We start from the raw sequence: 18,861 nt of genomic DNA, 5'->3' as shown, positions 1-18,861 counted from the left end.
ATCAGCCTGTCCTTACCTCGCTGTTTCACCTACTGGTACAAAAGTATATTTGCTTTTTTGGCTGTCTCTGCACAGCTAAAATCACTGCCATACTTTTCAGATCCTGGGCTTGGCCAGGACCAAGTCTAACATGGCTCAACACTGGTATAAAGCAGGCAAGGTTTGCTACTGGGCTGGCTGTAGCACAGCTGAGAAGAGAATTTGGCCTAATAGATGTAATTTAGCAAGGTGACAGTAGAGGCCCACACTCAGAGTCCCTCATAATTGCTGGAGAAGTTGCTGAGGATTTGGAAACCTCTCCCTTTCCCCATGGCTCTGCCCTGTTCCCAGGGGAATGCAGGCGCTTGTGGGCTCTCATGTAATGCAGCTGCACAAGCTCATTTTAAGAGAAAGCAAGCCACTGCTTCACATCTGCTTTAGCTTTTTGACAGTTTTCTCTGGCACTTGTGTGCAATTAACACTGCTTTTTTGTCTTACGGAGCCGATCCTGTGGTAGTTTGATTTGGACAGTAGTTTGACAGCCAGCAGCAATTGTACTGAGAAGGGTTGTTTCCCTTTGCAGACTGTGTTACTCGTTGTCCCTCAATTTATTGTCTCACTGCTACTTGAAAAAGAAAACAAAATCATTTTTTGGGCCTGGATCCAGCCACAGGGCAGAGGATGGCTTAATGAAACACATAAGTGGTTGTACCAACTCCAGTTGGTTTATTTCTGTGTATAAATTTAAGCACACTTCTAAGTATCTTATTTTTCTTATTCCAGGGTTTCTGTGTGATAAATGTAACAGCCTGTAGGCTTTGCCCATTGCTCCAAGAGTGAGCACTGATAGTAATGCTGTAGCGTGCTTTGTTGCTGTGAGAGCTGCGGTGGGAACGTGGGAGAGGAGTCTCAGTCCCTGGCCTGTCCCTGTGGAGGTGAGGGATGAAAGCATTTGCTGCTTCAGCAATTGCAGAGCAAATTCAGTTTAGCAGCATAAATAACCTTACCTCCCCATGCTGCTTTGGGCTGGTCTGTCTCTGCTAGGTCTTGTCAAGTATTAGTTTACTGATCTTAACATTTCCAAAGACACCAAAGCGACTGCGGTTTTGCTAGGTTCCCCTAGAACTGGAGCAAGAGGATGCCAGGGGGAGGCAAATTGCTCGCTCCCTGCCAACACCCAAACAGCTGCCATCAAGGCACTCAGCTGCAATGCTGCAAACCAGGCCTGGGCTCTGGCCTGGGCTGAGGATTAGGCTGGGTCCCCCTGGTTTTGGCAGAAACTGAATAATCCTAACCCTGAAAACTTTAGGGTTAAAAACTTTTACTTTTTTTTTTTTTTTTTTTTAAATTTGAGTGAGTGTTTTCCAACCCACCCCAGGGAGAACACTCTTTGGTGTAGTCCTTGCCCAGCTCTGATCTGACATGATTTCCAGGGAGACCTGGGATCCTGATAGCTTTATGAAAAATGAGAATTATGTTCGTGTAGCACACAGGCACTTTGAAAAAATTATTCCTGACTCCAGAGAAATGGCTCATACATTTTAATGCTGCTATTAGAAATTGAATCGACAACACTTATTCTCAGTGGAAATTGCTGTGCAGCTTAGGGGAAAAATATGCAGAAATCAGTGATGGAGACTTCAGAGAGCTCTTGTCACTGTGAGATGTGTGCGCTTTTGGTGCAGTGTTTCTGCTGAACAAAAAGAACAAGGTTTGATGTTTGTATGCCACAGAAAGGGAAAGCAGAAATGCGTGGGCCAGCAGCACAGGGGTGGCAGCAGCAAGGGTTAAAGCATTAAAACAGCTTTGAGACTGAAGAGCAATGTGTGCTCAGATCTCACACAGTGATGGGGAAACAATGGGCTGCTCTGGGCTTGCGTGTCCCTGAGTGTTGTGGCAATATTGCACACAGAGGCTTTGTTGCCTTAATAAGTAAGTATAAAGAAACAGAGCCGGGTGAGTGCTGCCTTAAACTGGTGTGAGAGTGAAGAGCTTTTGAGGTGCTGAGGAGATTGGTGAAAGGTGCTCCTCCTGGGGAGATGGCCTCTGAGGAGGACTTTGTGTCTGGCTGCTGTGCATCAAGGCTCTGCAGCTGCTGAGTGAGGAGAACCTCACTCCTGAGTCTGGAGGAGGAAGAGGGCACAGCTGGCAAAGTACTCATGTATTTATTTAAGCTTCAGGCTTTTCTTGAAGTCTGGATGATTTCTCTGATTTTGCCGAGTCTTTGTATTTGGGAGTCAGTTTGGGAAGGAGCAGCCAAGGCAAGTTCAGTAGAAGCAGAGCGAGTGGTCTCCTAGTCCAGCAAGGTTTCAGACTTCCATGAAAGAGGAGATGAGCAAAGAGCCTGGCTGAGCATGGTGGTGTGCAGCTGTTAAATGAACAGGGCTTTCATGAGAGACTTGAAGTGCTGATTTGCAGAGTATTAGCATGAACTGGCTTAAAGGAACTCTGGCCACAAACTATGCCTGGGAAAAGGGGAAAGTTAAATGACATTTGTTTCAGCAGAGGAAATGGGTGACAATGCAGGACCAGAGCAAGGCATCTCAGGAGGTTGCACCATATCTCCATCTTACAAGTGTGTGGGTGCTTGTGGGCCTCCTCATGCTCCTCAAATGAGTGTCCTTTCCTTGGCTTGTCCTGGAGCACATCTCCAGGCTGTCCTGGAGCACGTCCCTTGGCAGTTCAAGTGAATGCCGATGTAGTGTGATGCAAAAAAAGCAGTTGTGAGTTTGGAGTCACTCCAAGGTGAAGGGTTTTCACTTCTGCCCTTGCTGGTGGTGCAACATGGCTCAGCCTTTTTTTATTGGCGTCAAGCTGCAAGGAAGCGGACCCCTTCCTCCATTTTAAAACACTCTTTTCAGGAGTTGGAAATGTAATCAAACCCTCCCAAAGCAGAGAATTACTGAGAATAACTTCTGTGGCTAATCCAACCCCATAGGCCTCACTGGAGGGGACTTTGCAGCTTTGTTTTTCCCTGTAAAGAATGCACAGCATATGTCCTGACAATTAGTCAGAGTGCCCAAAAATACCCCGTCAGCCCTGCAAGCTGATCTCCTTTGGCTCTTGGATCTGAGACGGACACAGGGTTATGCACTGTGGGGCTTTGGGAAATGTTATTTTTAAAAATAACCGTGTAACAAGGGTGATTTGGTCCTTTCAGCCACCAGCGCCATCTAACAACAGAAAGCGTAGATAGCCAAACGCTAATCTTGCCGGAGGCGACTGTCCCGTGCCTGAGGTAATGGGCTGGTTGTTCTACTAAACCCATATGCAAGGGCTGGCTCCCACCAGCTCTAAATCAGCACTCAGGACATGGCCTTGGTGTTCGTGCCGAGTTCGGGCGGTGCTTTGATGGTGTGCTGGATGCCAGGGAGTCTTCCCAGCCGGCATGCCAATGCCTGGAAGGGCACGTCCTTCTCATTGAAGTGGTGGCCTACCTTCACCCATAGCCAGGCAGCGTGCTTCTGCCTAGCCCTATTCCGAGAATCATCTGCTTTACCCATCTCTGACCACCCCAGCTGAAGCTTTGTGTCCTCAGTGTCTCCCACGTGCTAAATCCCTGGAAGGTCTTTTGCCAGGATCATGGTCCACCCACAAAGAGCTCCTTCTTCTTCTCTCCTGAAAATAAAATAGTAGAAGTGGGGTTTGGGCTCAGCATGCTGTGTGTTCCCTGCCTTTGGAAGAAGAGCACAGGCATAGCCTACGGTGCTCACCTCGTCCTTTTGGCTGCCAGGTCCCGTTGAATGGACGCAGCAGGGTGGCAGGGCTGCTGGAGGCCCATATGGTGGATGCCGGAGAGCTGCTGGCTGGGTAGCTGCTAATTTCTGATCTGTAATGGGTAGATCTCCAGTGAGGGTGAATGACCCAGCTTTCAGGCAGTGATGCACATAGCTGAACTTCCTTCTGTGCTCTCCACAGTGAGCTGTTTAACTTCACGGGGGGACAGCACCACTCAGCCAGCTGCTGTGCCTATGAGAAGTAACTGAAAGCAATTAGCAGTGCAGAGAGCATAAGGGAGGTTGTGAAATACCATTTCAGTGAAGGCTCGCTAACTACTCAGTGAAGCCTCAACATGAGCACTTATTGCATGGGTATGGTAAGGTTATATTGCTGTGAGTGCTCATCAGACTTCGTCTCTCCTGGACAAGACTGCCATGCTGCCTGGCCGGCATCAGCATGGTGTTTATTTGACAGGGACTTCAGTTATGCTTTCAGTTGTGAAGCCAGCGCTAAGCCATGGGGGAAGGCTATGACTTGCAAACCTCTGCCATGTCTTTGACTCCACCGGTCATTCCTCCTGCATGTGACTGCGTCTAAACTTGAACAAAGACGTCTGCAGTCAACCAGGGCTGCCCTAACAGAGCTCAGCTGTCCTAAGCACGAAGCTTTGAAGTAATTGCTGGGGGAATGATGGTTGTGGTGCAGCTCACTTGGCCTCAGGGAGGGTTTCCCCAGAGATCATGTGGAATCCATCTTGTGGGAGCGCTGGAGGTAACTGAGAGGCATCACACCCGGCACTGTTGAAGCAGCTTAGCTGGAGGTTTGGAGCCAAAGCTCTGGGCACTGTGGTGAGCAGAAGCCCCAGAGCTCTTCATGGAGTTTTGAATGAAGGGGCCTGGCCGGTGTGGGTAAGAGTTTGGCTTTGAGATGCTAAACTGGGGACTTCTTCCACTGATACAAGACAGGAGCTGAACAAAACCTTGCACCTACAAAGCAGCTCTTGATTTATACACATGCTCTCCTCAAGCCTTGGTGTCACTTGGCTTTCAGCAGCCACCAGAGGTCTGCCGTGTCAGCAACAGCTGACAGGAACAAGTGCCAGTCGGGAGCGTGTGTAGAGGGGAGCTGCAGAGCAGATGGCAGCAGGCAAATAAATTTGGAGCTGCCATGGGAATAATCCTGGAAACAGTCCAGACTGTGGATGGAGGCAGATGGGAAAAACCCCGTTTATGTGTCTTTCCAATTTTGCTATTTTTCAGATCCCTTTATTTCCAGCTCCATTATTTCTGGGCCATTCTTTTCTGTCTGTTACTGTACCCTCGTCCTTATTTTTCTTTTTTCTTCTCCATCTGTCTTTTCTCTCTCTCTTTTTTTTTTTTTTTGTACTTACATTATATCTTAGTTTGTGGAGGGCTACCCAGCCTGTATCTACCTTCTTATAAATTTATCCCCAATTCCTTTGCCCCACATGTCCATAGCTGATCCTAAAAGCGTCCCTTGGCACTGACAAGCTCAGCACATGGACCTGACTGTTCAGCATGGAAGGAAGGGAAACACCTGCGGTGCTTTTGCTGCGTGCTGCCCGTTTCCTTTTCCACCTTCCCTGTGGGAAGTGGGATCCCATGGAGGATGGGCTGAGCTGGCTCCCTGAGAGCATGAGCCTTGCCTGATGGCTGGTATGTCTGTCCTCTGACACTGCAGTGATGTCTTTGCTGTCAATGTGGCTGCCTCCCTTGTGAACCAGCCTGTCTTATGTTCACGTGAGTTCACCTGCAAGATGCATCAGTGGTGTACTGAATGCTTGGAGAGCTGGATCAGCCCTCGGTGTCAGTCCTGGACCCTAATGCTGCTGGTGTTTCTGTGTCATTAGAGGGGAATAAAAAAAAAAAAAAAAAAGTGTGGTGTGGAGAGCTGTTAGTGGAGCTGTTCATAAAATTTGTTTAGTTTCTGCCTCAGCAGAGCCAAGGGAAATTTCAGGTCTGCAGTAGGCTGGGCAGAAGGAGTGCTCCCTGCTGTGGGAGAATGCACACTGCATGCAAGCTACGAGTGGATTTGAAGAAAAACCAAAACCAAAAAAAAAAACAAACACCACACCTGAATCTGCAGTTACTTGAAACAAAGAAAATGTTTGTGCAAAAGGTGGGAGCAAACCTGGATGTGGGGTGCTAAGGCCCGTGCTGCCTGATGCAGCCCTGCCTGATGGGGCCACGCAGGTCCTGTGCTATCACAGCAGCCCCGACAGCCTGCAGGACGGGAAGGCTGGGGAGCGTCCTGCAGCCCCGGCTTTTGTGGGGAGCCCACTGAACTGTGGCTGTGCTTTTCTGTGCATGTTTTCTGTCCATTGCTAAGCAGAAAGTAAAGTGTTAATCCTAAGGTGGACAGGTGCCCCCCTCCTGCTCGTATTTACTGCTGCCTGCTTCTTTCTTTGATGATGGTGACTAATAGTTCATCAATGCCTGGGTTATACTGTCTCTATTTAGGACTTGCAGCCTGTTGAGTGACAGTAGGATGTGTGGGCAAGCTGAGATGCCCAGACCTTTTCTGGCAGGATTGTTAGGGCAAGAAAATACTCTGGAAACCACAATGTGAATCATTTGTCTATCCAAGCGGATGACACTATGCACCAGCCATGCTGCTCTGCAGGCAGACCTGCATGGTGGAGTGACTGTGTCCAGACCAGCTCCCTGTGGGGCTGAAAACCTCCAGGACAGATGAGGTTTCATGATAAAGACCTGAAAACCTAATCCTGTGTGTCCTGCTGTGCACTTGCTGATGTGTTTGCAGTATGCTTTCCTCTCTGCCCAGCTCTGGCAGAGCACGGTGGCAAGGAGGAGGTGGGAGCAGAGACTTCATGGTGACACTGCATGCGATGTGCCCATGAGTGGCACACACTGTCTGCAGGCATTGGCAGGTGCTCAGGCAGGGCTGGCTTGCTGTCTTTCTGGGGCAGGCTTTCCTGCTTGGTGGCTTCTGCTTCATGCCATGTTTCACAGGGCAACAATGTCCCTCCTTCTTGCTTGTGCCGTACCTTGCATCACCAGAGCGTTTAATCCTCTTCAGAGGGAGCTGGGCTTGCAGGGAAGAAGGAGGTTTATAGGGGGATATGGGAATTGCTCAGGGTCACATGGCTAAAACAAGCCAAAACAACAAGAGCAGCCCTGTCTTCTCAGCAAGTGTTGTTCCCATCCATCTCCTGCTGTGCTGGCCCAGGAGGCCACAAATTCAAGCAAAAAATGGCCTTGTTAGTACAGATGGCTCTGGGGGATTGCCAGGGCCTCTGAGCTGTGCAATGAGATGCAGCTCCAGGGAGGCTCACACTGAAGCTTCGCTGGCATCAGCAGGGCTGGGTCCTGCTCCTCTTGCTGGGTCAAGCTTCCTCCCTGCCACCTCCTCCAGCTCGTGCCTGTTGTCATGCTGCAAACACCCGTGCGTTTGTGCACGAGAAGCGCTTTGATGGCCAAGTGTCCATCCCTACTTTCCGCATGACTCTGAGATGCTGCCACACTGCAGCTGGACTGCAGCCACCTCTGGGTGGGACGTGGCAGCTGCTGGCGGTGCACAGCAATGCTGTGCTGCTTTTCAGGGTGGGGAGAAAAGGTTACTGTTTGTGATTGGGAGCAAAGGGTATCCTGGGGAAGCAGGAAATGACGGCCAGGTGGGAGCACGCCAGCGCTTTGTGTAGGGAACTAGAAAGGAATGAGAATGGTTAATGGTGCAAACTCGACATGCATTGCCAAAAATGAACTCATGTCTGTAAATATTACACTGCACTCAGCAAGATTAGCACAGGAAAATACCAGTTGTTAGGGTTCCTGTTACCATCTGAATTATGCAAACAATTTGCTTGAGTTTATAGATGAGCTGGGGCAGAGTAACGTAGGTTTTTTTCTAGCCAAAGTATTTTGGTGCATTAGTATGTTAGCACATTTCCCAGCCTCGTAGTGCTACACAAATGGATCCATGCCATGCTGTTTTGGGACAGCACACTGTCAAGTGTGGCCTTTTCCAGGCAATTCTGAAAACTTGGGAATGTCGGAATGATGCCGACCTTTCACGTGTGCTACATGGGGGCTGTATGATGGCCATAGAGGCCCGGGGCGGTCACCAAGCCTGGTGCTGGGGTGAAGGCTCTGTACTCTCCGCCCCACAAACGCAGCTGAGGAGTTCCTTGGCACCTCTGTGATGGGCAGCAGTGACATGCCCAGTGCCAGGCTGTTCGGAGGCCAGACACCACCGCGATGGGCTGTGACTGGAATGATAAACATTGGCTGTCGGGGAGGCTAACTGCCTTTCCCACGGCCATGCGGTGAGTCGGTGTCAAGGCAGGATTAGCAGCTGGGCGTCCCTGGCCACGGCCCCGACCACAAGTGCTGCTGCTGACTGCATGACCCAGCACACGCGTGGCCATGGAGCTGCCTCTGCTGCTGCAGCCTGTGTCTGCATGCAGGAGTGAGCCTGGGACCAGAGCTCCCCCTGTTCCCTGCCGTAGCTTGGGTAGAAGTAGGTCACCAAAATTCCCATTGTGCTACAGAGCTTTGGGGACACCTGAACAGAGAGGGCATAGTTGTGAGCCATTGCTCTCTGTAATCCTATCATGGAATGAGCCCAACCATACTGTTAGATGCTAGAGAAGCCCCATAATCATGAAACCTGGCTTTTAAAGTGCTGCTCTTCAAGGACTCATTCGCTCTGGATGATTAATGCCTTGAGGTTCCTTAGGGTAAAAGCTGGAGGAGGACCAGGCACGGTAGTTTTACTGGCAGTAAAACTTCAGCTTGCCTCGCGTGCTGAATACAAGTCCAGCTCCCAGGAATGTAGCTCCTGGTGCTTCTCCATAATCTCTGCTGGGTCCCCCGGCGTGCAACCCTTGGCTTTTCTGGGCCCTACAGCCAGGAGACAGCCCCTCATGTATGGTCCAGAGCTGGTTCCTTAGACCGCAGCCCCTTTGGCCCTGGGGACCATGATTCTCCTCTTCCCTTCGGCAGCAGCGGTGCAGAATTGACGCTGGGTCTGTAATTTAGCTCAGGACTGTTATGAGACACAATCTAGCTCTAAAGCCAAGGCCAAATAGTACTAGCATGGGGTCAAGTTCCTAAGGCACTCTCTGCCTTTGGGACTAATTTGGGTGCTGAGTAGCTGGGCAGGTATTTGAATGTTGCCTACAGAGGTCTCTGGATCCTATTCTTCTCTCTCGGATCACCTAAAATGGTAAGAATTTTCCAGGGGGATTAAGGTTGTGATCTCTGGGGAGGGGAGTGGACATCTGGTAGGAGTCCCGTCTGTATTAATAGCCTCCGTTTAAATGTATGTTATCAAAAGAGGCAGCTTCTAATCAGCCAAGAGACCGTGCACCCTGTTGCCTCAGGGGCTGCCTGTGACTTTGGGCTGTTAATCATGGCTTTCCACAGGCACACAGGTAAAGTGGACACGCTGCGGTCTGCATTGTGGGAGAAGCCCTGTGTGTGAAATTACTGCTGAACAGGGAGGAAGGTTTTGCTAACAGAGAAATAACTCTTTTAAACGTGGTCTTAAGTCTCTGCAGTCTGCAGCTGTAACTAATGATGGCAAACAGGCTTGTAACCAGTGTGTGGGACTGGTGCTGGGAAGAGCATGGTGGCATGGGCTGTATGCCTTGTAAATGTTGTAAATGTTTACTCGTTTGTAAAAATGCACTGGGTGTATGCTTCGTATCTGCTGCGGTGAGAGGGCTGGGGCTCAGCTGTTACTGGGGGAAGACTGGGTGAAGGTGGGGGATGGCGCCTCTCCCCGCAGCCAGTTTGTTGTGGCATTACTGCCTGGGGCAGGGGAAACCTGCAGCAGAAGCCCAGCGGGTAAACCCAGATGGTTTGCTCTGCTCTAGTGGGCGGTGTGTGCTTGCTCCCTCTTCTGTGTTTATCTTGTAGATCAAAGAGGTCGACTCTCTCCAGTAGTAATAATATAAAAACCTAATTTTTCCTTCTCATTAACACTGACAGTGCATGTCAGCTCTGCATGAAAAACTTGACTGATTCTTAAAAACTGATTTTAGTGTGTTCCCAGCATGTATTTACAGCCCTAGGTGACAACATCCAATTGCAGTGCTATTGCATCTCTTAATGGGACGTAGCCCAAGGGGTGGACATGCCCTGGAGTGCAGGGCTGCAGCTCCTGTGGGCATCAGACCAAGCTGCTGCACACTCAGAGCTAGGGGGCCGTGGTGCTCCACACCTGGCCGGGGGCACAGAGCTTCTTAAAAATTAGGGAGGGAACTCAGCTTCATGCTAAGCCACCTGGGACAAGGCATGAGCGTGAGGCTTCTTGCATGGCATGTAACTTGCTTAGGATTTTCTTGTGTGAGGCAGATACACATCACGGGATATCTCTCTCCAATTGATATTTGACTTCCATGGTATCATTTTTTAAACATCTCAAAGGTGTTTAAAAAGAGCAATTCATTCAATTCAGATGTAAGATTATGTTTATTTGCTCACTTCAGACCACCAGACTGACTGATACTGTAGCATCACTTCATTCTACTTCTATCTCTTTCTTTCTTTTCTTTCTAATGTTCCTGTGGGGAGATGTTCTCCGGGACAAGGACTGGGCTTTTCTTGGCATTTCAGGCACTGCACTGAGATTGAGAGAGCCGAGTCAGAATTCCTGCATTACCAAACTCCCTGGACAAGTGACTGGGGCTGGTCACAAAATGTCTGGCTCCTCGGCAATGAACACAAGCCAGAGTAGCCAGTTTTAAACTGAAGCAATGACAGCAGTGATAACCTGACATCCTGTGCACTTTTCAGGGGGTGCAGAAATGCACCAGCCTTCAGGTCTGTGTGAAGGCCTTTGTCCAGCCCAGCTGCTGGTCCTGCCACCTGAACCGAGGGCAGGGTCTGCCCTGCCAGCATTCGTTGTTGTGCTTGATATAAAATACTAAAGTGTCTGCTGAGCAGATGCTGCAGCTGGAGTGCTGCCACCACCAAGTTTTAGCTCCATGTCCATTCTTAGAGCAGCAGGACGCCCCTTTCCCTGGCACATCACCTGGGGGGTGCCACAGCGCTTGCCCCGGGACAGGAACCCCGTAGCCAGAGAAAGCCTTGTGTCAGGCTCCTGGGGACACCTGGGCATGGTAAGGGCACCTAGCTACTGAGATGGTGCAGGTCCGTGCAAAGCTGGGAGTGTAAGAGAGGAGAAGGTAACACACAGGTACTGAACAGAACTTTTTTGGCCTTGACTGATTTAGCTTGTTTGGAAAGGTTTGGACTTCATTGCTTAAACTCTGCCTCGGTGCTCAGGCCTACTCTAGGCAGTGGTGCTGTGCACTCCGAGAGCTTTGCTAGCCTTAGCTGAGCTCTGTAGTAAGTGTGAAAGTCAGCCCTGGGGGATGTGTTTGCAGGGTGTTTTTAATAGCACGTCCCTGCTCCCTGGGGAACTGTGAAGATTTAATAATGATTGGGATGTGCTCAGACATGGTGGCAATAGGACCATAGGGAATGATTTTGGCAACTGCCTGAGGAACTTGGAACCATTCTTGTTCTAAATAAAGAAGATTCTATTTTATCATCAGACTAATTTTTGAATTATAGAGTATGAGACTTGCACGTGCCCCAGCCTGGCAATGGGAGAGCATAGCTCTCCGCTCTTTACTGCCAGCCCTCCCAGTGAAAATGACCTGCAAGTGATTTGCAAAGCCAAAGGAAAGAGAGAAATGTTTGTTGTCCAGGGCAGTGTGCCTGTGACCTTGAGGTGCAGTTCTCAGCATTGCTTCTCCTTTCTGATTAACAGGACGCTTCTTTTAAGGGTATTCCCTGGTATTTATAGCAAACCACAAAACATATAGAAGAATGCTGAGAGTAGCGACTCGGGTGACACAGCAGCAGATACCAGGTCCTGAGCTGAAATAGGCAGGTGCTGTCACTGCTTGGTGGCATGGGGGCTGTGTACTCGGTCTGCTCAGAACAACAAAGCTGACAGCCAAAAAGTAGTTGCTCTTTCCCTGTGTGCCCAGTACCCCAGCAGAGGGTTAACAGCTTCAGCCTCATCTTCCTTCCTAAGCGACAGAATAGTCCGTAAGGTTTAAGTACAGTTTCCCTGGTTGTTTTCAGAGACCGCACTTGAAGTTCTTCCTTGGTGGTTTATCACATTTAAACATATCCCCCAGAGACATTAACACATATCCTGTGCTAAGTGCTTTGCTTATCAGCTATGCTTCAGCTTCATTTGCTGAGCGCTTTGATTTCATTTGTTCTGCAAACCACTGTGCTGCTGTGTGGTGGTACACAGCCCGGCTGAACTGGGATGAACCAGCACGGGGCCGTGGGAGACAGGAACTGAAGGGAGCGGCAGGGTTTGTGTTAATGCCATAGCTTTTGTGGGGCTGTGCTTCTCAGGTCTGCACCATTTCCAGTCCCATAGCTTGCTGTGCTGCAGTGGTGTAGCCCTGACCACTAGCTGGGACAGCTCTGGCTGCTCTACAGGACAGTATCAGCATGACTTGAGGTGCACAGGAAACCTGTAGGGCCCAAATATTTGAGACTTTTGTTTGAAAGATGAAAGGCACGGGTGTCTGTCTGTGGGCCGAGGGGCTGTTTTGTAAAGCTGCAGATGCTCTTTTGGGACAAGCGGCTAACTTGTACCTCTGTGTTCAGGTAAATGTTAGGGTTGAATTCCAGCAGGTCTTTTGTGCCAAATACCCTGATACTCGAGAAGGCCACTGGTCTGGCCAGCCGCCCCTTAGCTGTAGCCAAATTCATCAGGGAGCTACATTTAGACAGCACTCTGCCAGGCTCGTAGGAGAGGGACACCTTGCTTGAAGTGGGGGTAGTTTCTGGTGTGTCCTGAGTTTCATGATTCGTCTGTTTTCCAAGTCAACAAAGACAGGCCATGGTTAAGCTTTGGAAAGTTAAGTGGTGGGAACATGGAGCAACTGGAGCCTGAAGTTATCAAGGAGACAAACATTTCCAAAATCATGATAAATCATTTCCAAAATCTAGACTCAGAAAATGTATTTCTTTGGTTACACAACAAATGCCCGTTCTGTTCTGTCTGCCTCCTGTGAGAGGGGACTCAACAGCATGGGGGAGCAGCAGCAGGGTGCCAAATGTTTCTTCCTTGGGGCAGCGTGCTCTGAAGCCATGATGGACGTTTGTTCCACCCCAGGGAAATGTCCCTGTGGTCCCAGTGCAGCTGCTACCACTACTTTTGGGCTCTCGTCACCAGCCCCTGGTGGGTTGCTCCTGTGGCAGGGTTGTAGGGGACGGTGTGGCTGGTGTGGGCTCTTGGCAGGGGTGGGCAGACACACATTTGCTGGGACAACACAGTCAGTATTTGTGTGCTCATGGCAGGCAAGAGGACAGAGGTGGCTTTCTAGGTCTAGATTAGGGCAGGGGTGGTTCTGCTGAGGGCAGAAAGCTCCTGTAAGAGCTGGGAACAAATTCATGCCACAGCTTAGGTATGAGAGGGGCTTTTGGGTCCGTAAGGTGGCACAAGGTGGGCAGAAGCTCCTGGGGCTGCCAGGAGCTTCTAATTGTCTGTGGGGCTCTAAAGCTACTGTGATAAATGTGTGTCTCACGTTAGCAGATGATGCGTTGCACGAGAACACTGGATCGTGTTACTCCCTGAGCCATATGCTCACAATTACATCTGGTTGAAAGCAACCCTAAACCTGATATCAGGAGCGTTTTGATACCATTTGCCCTGGACTCTGTACAACTGCGTTTCTTCTAAATAAAACCCACTCGCTTGATACAGCTCTGCAGGGCTGGCGGTGGCTCACATAGTTTCCATGTTTCCCAGCTGTTTGTTTGTTTCATTTACTTGAACCGGCACAAACACAACCCTTGGCGTAGTTGTCAGCAGGATGTGGCCGTCTCCTGACCTTGGCAAGGCGGCGTTTCCAGCCCTGGTCCCCACAGAGCTCAATGCTGGCCAGCTCGGCCTCTGCTTCAGTAAGTTGAAGGGAAGGGAAGGGAAGGGAAGGGTGTGAACCCAGCCCCTGCCTCTGCTGCTGCCTCCCTGTGTCACGTTTCTCTCCTCGGTATCCTCTGTACTGTTTTCTGGAACAGAAACGTTCCAGCTTGCTCCACTGCCTGGGCTTGCAGGGTAGCAAGTGCCCGGGTCAGGACGTGTTTGGTTTGATGTGCGTTTATGTTTGCTGAGCCCTGCTCCTCGTAGAGGCAGCAGCAATGATCCTGTGGGCTGGGGCTCTCGTGCCAGTGTCAGGCTATCAGGATGGGCTACACAGTTGATGGTAAATCTATAATTACTGGGCTGGGCAGGTGTCCAAGTGGTTGTGTAAGCGGGTCCTCATGCCGTAACAACATGGTAGTCCTGCCCACGCAACACCCAGCAGCCAAGGGCAAGCACTAGGGGACCCACAGGCCTTCTAGGGATAACAGCTACCCTAGAGCATCTTCTCTACACCCCAAAACCCCAAGATTGGTTCTGATTTATACCGTTGTGCTGATTTCTGCTGTCACAGACAGCAAAGCAGCCAACCACAGTGGGAGCGATTTTGGTCTCAGTGCTTTTTGACCCTGAAACCAGGGCTTGACAGGGTCCAAGGTGAGGCTATGCAGGGAAGTGTGAAAGGCCTCCTGCACCTAATAAGAGGAAGCAGCAGCAGTTTATATTGCCTGGCTGCATCCTTCTCTCTTTCACTCCGTGCCAGTGCTTCAGCTCCATCGGGAAAAGAATAATTAAATTTCTTCTTGACGTCCCGTTGCCAGACTGCTGCCACGGCTCCTGTCCGGTTACTGATGAAGGTTAAGGTTGCATCCCAGCTTGCTTGTAATATGGGGAAGCAGAGCTCTGCTCAGCTGGGGCCACAGGCATGCAGGAGACGCATGCATGGGGACTCGTATAACCTCCAAGGGCTTTTGCAGCCTCCTGGGCTGGGCTTTGCTGGCTTCCTCTGAGGAAGGGCGTGGGGAAATGAAGAGAGCTGTTCCTTAGCAGAGGTGGTCTGGAAGGCTGAGCCTGGGTGCAGGCTGGGGCAAGTATCTGTGGAAAGTGTGAGCTTATATCTCTGGCCAAAGTGGAAAATCCTCTGGTCAAGAGACCCCCACACCCAGCTGGGCTCGCAGCTGGAGCATTAGCCAGCTGGCCATGGGGAGCAGTCATGCATTGGGCCAGTCCTGCTGGCATGAACTGAAGAAGTTTCTTTAAATGTAAGAATGTAAAAGGTCTTTTCTTGTTTTTCCTCATGACTTTATATGTGAAAGCCTAGTGAAACAGGCAGCTGGAAGCTGCACAAAAGGCCTCGGAGGGCTGCAGCTGGCTGCAGGCTTAGGCTGGAAACATGGAAACTATTCTGCTCTTGGTTGGCGGTGATTTCTGCTCAGATAATGCCGTGCCTCAGACGGGATCTTGCCAGCCCTGCAGTGGGCCTGCCGTAATGAACCAAGTCGCTCTGAGTGATTACGTATCATTATCCTTGCTTGATGTGAAACGAGTAAATGAAACAGTTCAGTATCCTTCCTCTTAAGAAGGTGATGGGGGAAGACTGTTGTGTGACTCTGCTCCCCTCTCCAGCAACTGTGTTCCTGGAGCCATGGAGCAAGCAAGCTCGCCAGCGCTGCAAGCACAGCAGTTTGCACTCCAGGAGGCAGAGAGCTGCATTTTTGTGTTTGGCCAGAGCCCATCCTGCCTCTCTGTAGGCAGAAATTTAGCATTTGGATCTTGGATGGCTATTAAGGGAACTGAAAATATTTGCGTTACTAACACATTGCTTCTGCTAAGTGCAGCAGCAAGCACAGTGCTTGCAGGAGGCAGGGCGGCCCCTGACCTTGCTGAGCTCCGCAGCACAGCCAGGAGCCAGCCCACAGAGCTGAATGCTCTAGCCTACATTTTTCTGAATTCCTGATACTTCTCTCCCTACGTCCTAAGTGGCAATACACGACATGGGACATGTCAATACGTGACATCCTTTACTAGGTGTATGAGTTCATGATTGCTGTGATTGAACACAGGTTGTCTACTGCAGCCAGCCTCTCTGAGCACGATGGTGTGTTAGCCTATTCTAGGCCCTAAAGGCAAAGCAGGAGATGCCTGGAAAATGCCTGTGCAGCTGGTAGAGAGCTGTCTTGTTTTGTAAACCATTGAGCTGTCTGATAGCACCGTTGGGTCAATTTTTTCTGTTTTCCAGAAGCGGCTTTCTCTAGCAACAAGCCCTCGAGGCACATAACCCCACTGTCTGCTCGTGGCTGAGCCATCTTGGGTCTGGACAGATGAGGAGTAATGGGAAGAAGCTTGAGCAGTTATCAGGGCTTCGGTGTTCTAACTTTACCCTTTTTCCTCTTGCAGGGCCCGGCAGTTACACTGTGGGCACCATGTCGGAGCGCTTTGACTGCTATTACTGCCGTGACCCGCTGCAGGGGAAGAAGTACGTGCAGAAGGAGGGCCGCCACTGCTGTGTCAAGTGCTTTGATAAGATCTGTGCCAACACCTGCATTGAGTGCAAGAAACCCATCGGTGCCGACTCCAAGGTACGGTGAGGACTCCCAAAAGACTCATCTTATGGGCAAAGCACTTGGAAACATAGGATTTATATTTTTTTTTCCAGTTTTTCAAGTGTTTATTGCTTTATGTTTATGGCAATAATAACATACACCTAAGCTAGAAGGAACAAGATGACATGAAAAGACCACACTTATAGAACCTTGAATCCCAAAGCTTGAAGTTTGAAAGTCCAAGGTGAATTTAAACCCCGCATATCTGTAGCAATTTGAATGCGATTATAAGTAAGGCCCTTGTGCCAGTGCTTTTGGTTAAATGGCCTTCCCCAGCTGCTCGCAGCTGAGTTGCACCCTGAAACACTGAGTGCAGCCCTGCTTAAGAACTAGTTTTAGAGCTGCTCAGCAAAAGAAAAGGGCTTATTGCTCACTTTGTTTCTGTTTGTTGCAGGAGCTGCATTTCAAGAACCGTTACTGGCATGACACCTGCTTCCGCTGCTTCAAGTGCTACACATCCTTGGTGAACGAGCCCTTCATGCTAAGGGAGAACAACAAGGTCTGGTGTAGTAACTGCACTGCCACTGAGGACGCACCCAGGTGTAAGGGCTGCTTCAAGCCTATTATTGCAGGTACTGGTGCTAGCAATACTGATATGAATGCTGAGTGCTGTTCTAGGGCAAAACCATGGAGGTTAAAAGAGCTGTGCAGGCTGCAGTTAGGAGCATCACGGTGAAAATCTGCAGAACTGCAGAAGTGGTACACGTTTTGACTGCTGCTCTTACCTGACCTTTGTAGACAAGTATTCAAAGGCTGCATTGCAGTTAACCCTCATGTGGATTGTTCACCTTAATAGTCAGTATTAGGTAAATTCTACCAAAAGCATTGCTCTGCAAATGAAGATCCTCTTCTCAGAAAGGATCTGGTACCTCACTGACTAAATGCCTAAGAAAATCTGGAAGGCCCTGGCTAGTTAAAGTTGGATGTAGAAATTAACAGTGCTTCCCTTGTCCATGTTATGATTAAAGTCCTGTATGGGCAGGTCTTGCCTACGGGTACGTTACATTGCATGAGGTGGGAAGCTTGTCACAGGCCTGAAATCCCACCTAACAAGTTATTTCTGTCTGTTGTAGGAGACCAAAATGTTGAATACAAGAAGATGGTCTGGCATAAGGACTGTTTCACTTGCAGTCAGTGCAAGCAAGTGATTGGATCTGGGAGTTTCTTCCCGAAGGGTGATGACTTCTACTGTGTCTCCTGCCACGAGCATAAATTTGCCAAGACCTGTGCTAAATGCAAGAATGTAAGTCCTTCCACTTTGCAGGGGCAGGTGCCAGAACTGGCCCTGACATGTCTGTTAGAAGCTAGGAGAGTAAACCACCAGACAGATCATCTTGTAGCTGTACCATTGCTTATGTTTCTTCCTTGAGATACTGGTGCAAGCAGCTGGTAACGTAATAATGTGAGAGCTAGAGGCTGTGGCACATGAGTACTTGAGTAGGGTGTAAATCTGTTGAAACAAAGTAAGCACAGACATATGCTAGCTTTAGGGAGGGCAAGGCTAAGAAGGTTTATAGCTCTCTAGCATGTATTGTGTATTCAAGCTACAAAACAATGTTTTGCAAAACAGCTGTTGTACACTTTTGCAATAGATTAAGGTAGAATTGCAGTGTCATTGCAGGTAAAATAAACTCTTATGAAAGCTCCAGGCATGCAAGATTTCAGTCCAAAGGAACTTAAGTGTTGCAATGTTTCATTTTAATGAAAACTTTCAAATGATCTTCACCATAACAAAGCTCCCCTATACCATACACCCCATACCTGTGTCACCTATTCTCTTCTGTACTGATTCTGAATCCTCTTCCCTGCTCTTTTCCTCCTAGCCCATCACTTCTGGAGGTCTCACTTACCAGGAACAGCCTTGGCATTCAGAGTGCTTCATTTGCTCCAACTGCAAGAAGCAATTGGGTGGGAAGCGCTTCACAGCCGTGGAGGATCAGTTTTACTGTGTTGAGTGCTACAAGGAATGTGTTGCCAAGAAGTGTGCTGGCTGCAAGAATCCTATTACAGGTATGTTGCAATAAATGCAGCCTGAGGGTGCTGGGTGCTTAAGGTCAGAACTGTGATCCCCAAAGAGATGCAGCTCAGAGGCCACCAACACCAGAAGCAGTTCAAATATCCCTAGCCCTTTTCCAACAATTTATATAACCCATGTGCTGTTGGATGGAGGCTGAATTAGTAACTGAGCTCTTAACCTTTTGAACTCCTCAAATTTACCTCCAGAACTGTCCCAGGTAGAACTGTTCCCACTTCAATCTTAGTCTGGGAACTGGAAGTCTAAAAAGAGCAGTGTCATATTGCCCTAAACTGACAATTTGTTTAACTTCTAATATATTTGACATGCCCCAGTAAGTGACTGCATATGAAAACTGCACAGGACTTGGCTCTGAGATGTGTGCATTATCCTGCTAGTCCTGTAAGTCTTGCATTTGATTCAGCATTTCAGAGCATAGATCTGAGCTTGTAAGAACAAGGTAGGCTGTTTAGCCCAACCTCTTCTTGCTCTGTCTTGACCTTTCCATTAGCTTGACTGTTCCCTGGGAAAAAGATCCAAGGGAAAAGCTTGTTGTAGACAAGCCGCACATACCTATGCTACACTGCCTGGATCTCTCTAATACAGAGCAGCAAACAGTGCAGTTCAGTTGCATTTTGGGCTAGTATTTTAAATGTTACA

At 49.3% G+C, this 18,861-nt stretch overlaps 1 protein-coding gene across 8 annotated transcripts in view; it reads left to right on the top strand.

Moving 5' to 3' along the window:
• Positions 1-18,861, top strand: part of FHL1 (four and a half LIM domains 1) — a 31,676-nt gene that overhangs the window by 11,683 nt on the left and 1,132 nt on the right. For 6 of the 8 annotated variants that reach the window (XM_084534291.1, XM_084534289.1, XM_084534285.1 and 3 more), the window contains exons 2-5: positions 15,982-16,163; positions 16,582-16,759; positions 17,261-17,430; positions 18,011-18,197. In XM_084534291.1, the coding sequence (XP_084390417.1) occupies positions 16,008-16,163; positions 16,582-16,759; positions 17,261-17,430; positions 18,011-18,197 (691 nt within the window). In that variant the 5' untranslated portion in view covers positions 15,982-16,007. Of the gene's footprint in view, positions 1-8,998; positions 9,116-15,981; positions 16,164-16,581; positions 16,760-17,260; positions 17,431-18,010; positions 18,198-18,861 lie in introns of those variants that run through there. The other 2 variants (XM_084534287.1, XM_084534286.1) reach the window with 1 other exon arrangement.

Source organism: Aythya ferina (genome assembly GCF_964211825.1).
Source record: "Aythya ferina genome assembly, chromosome: 13".
NCBI lineage: Eukaryota > Metazoa > Chordata > Aves > Anseriformes > Anatidae > Aythya > Aythya ferina.
Note: the sequence above shows the minus strand (reverse complement) of the source record. Positions and strands in the feature narration are given on the sequence as shown.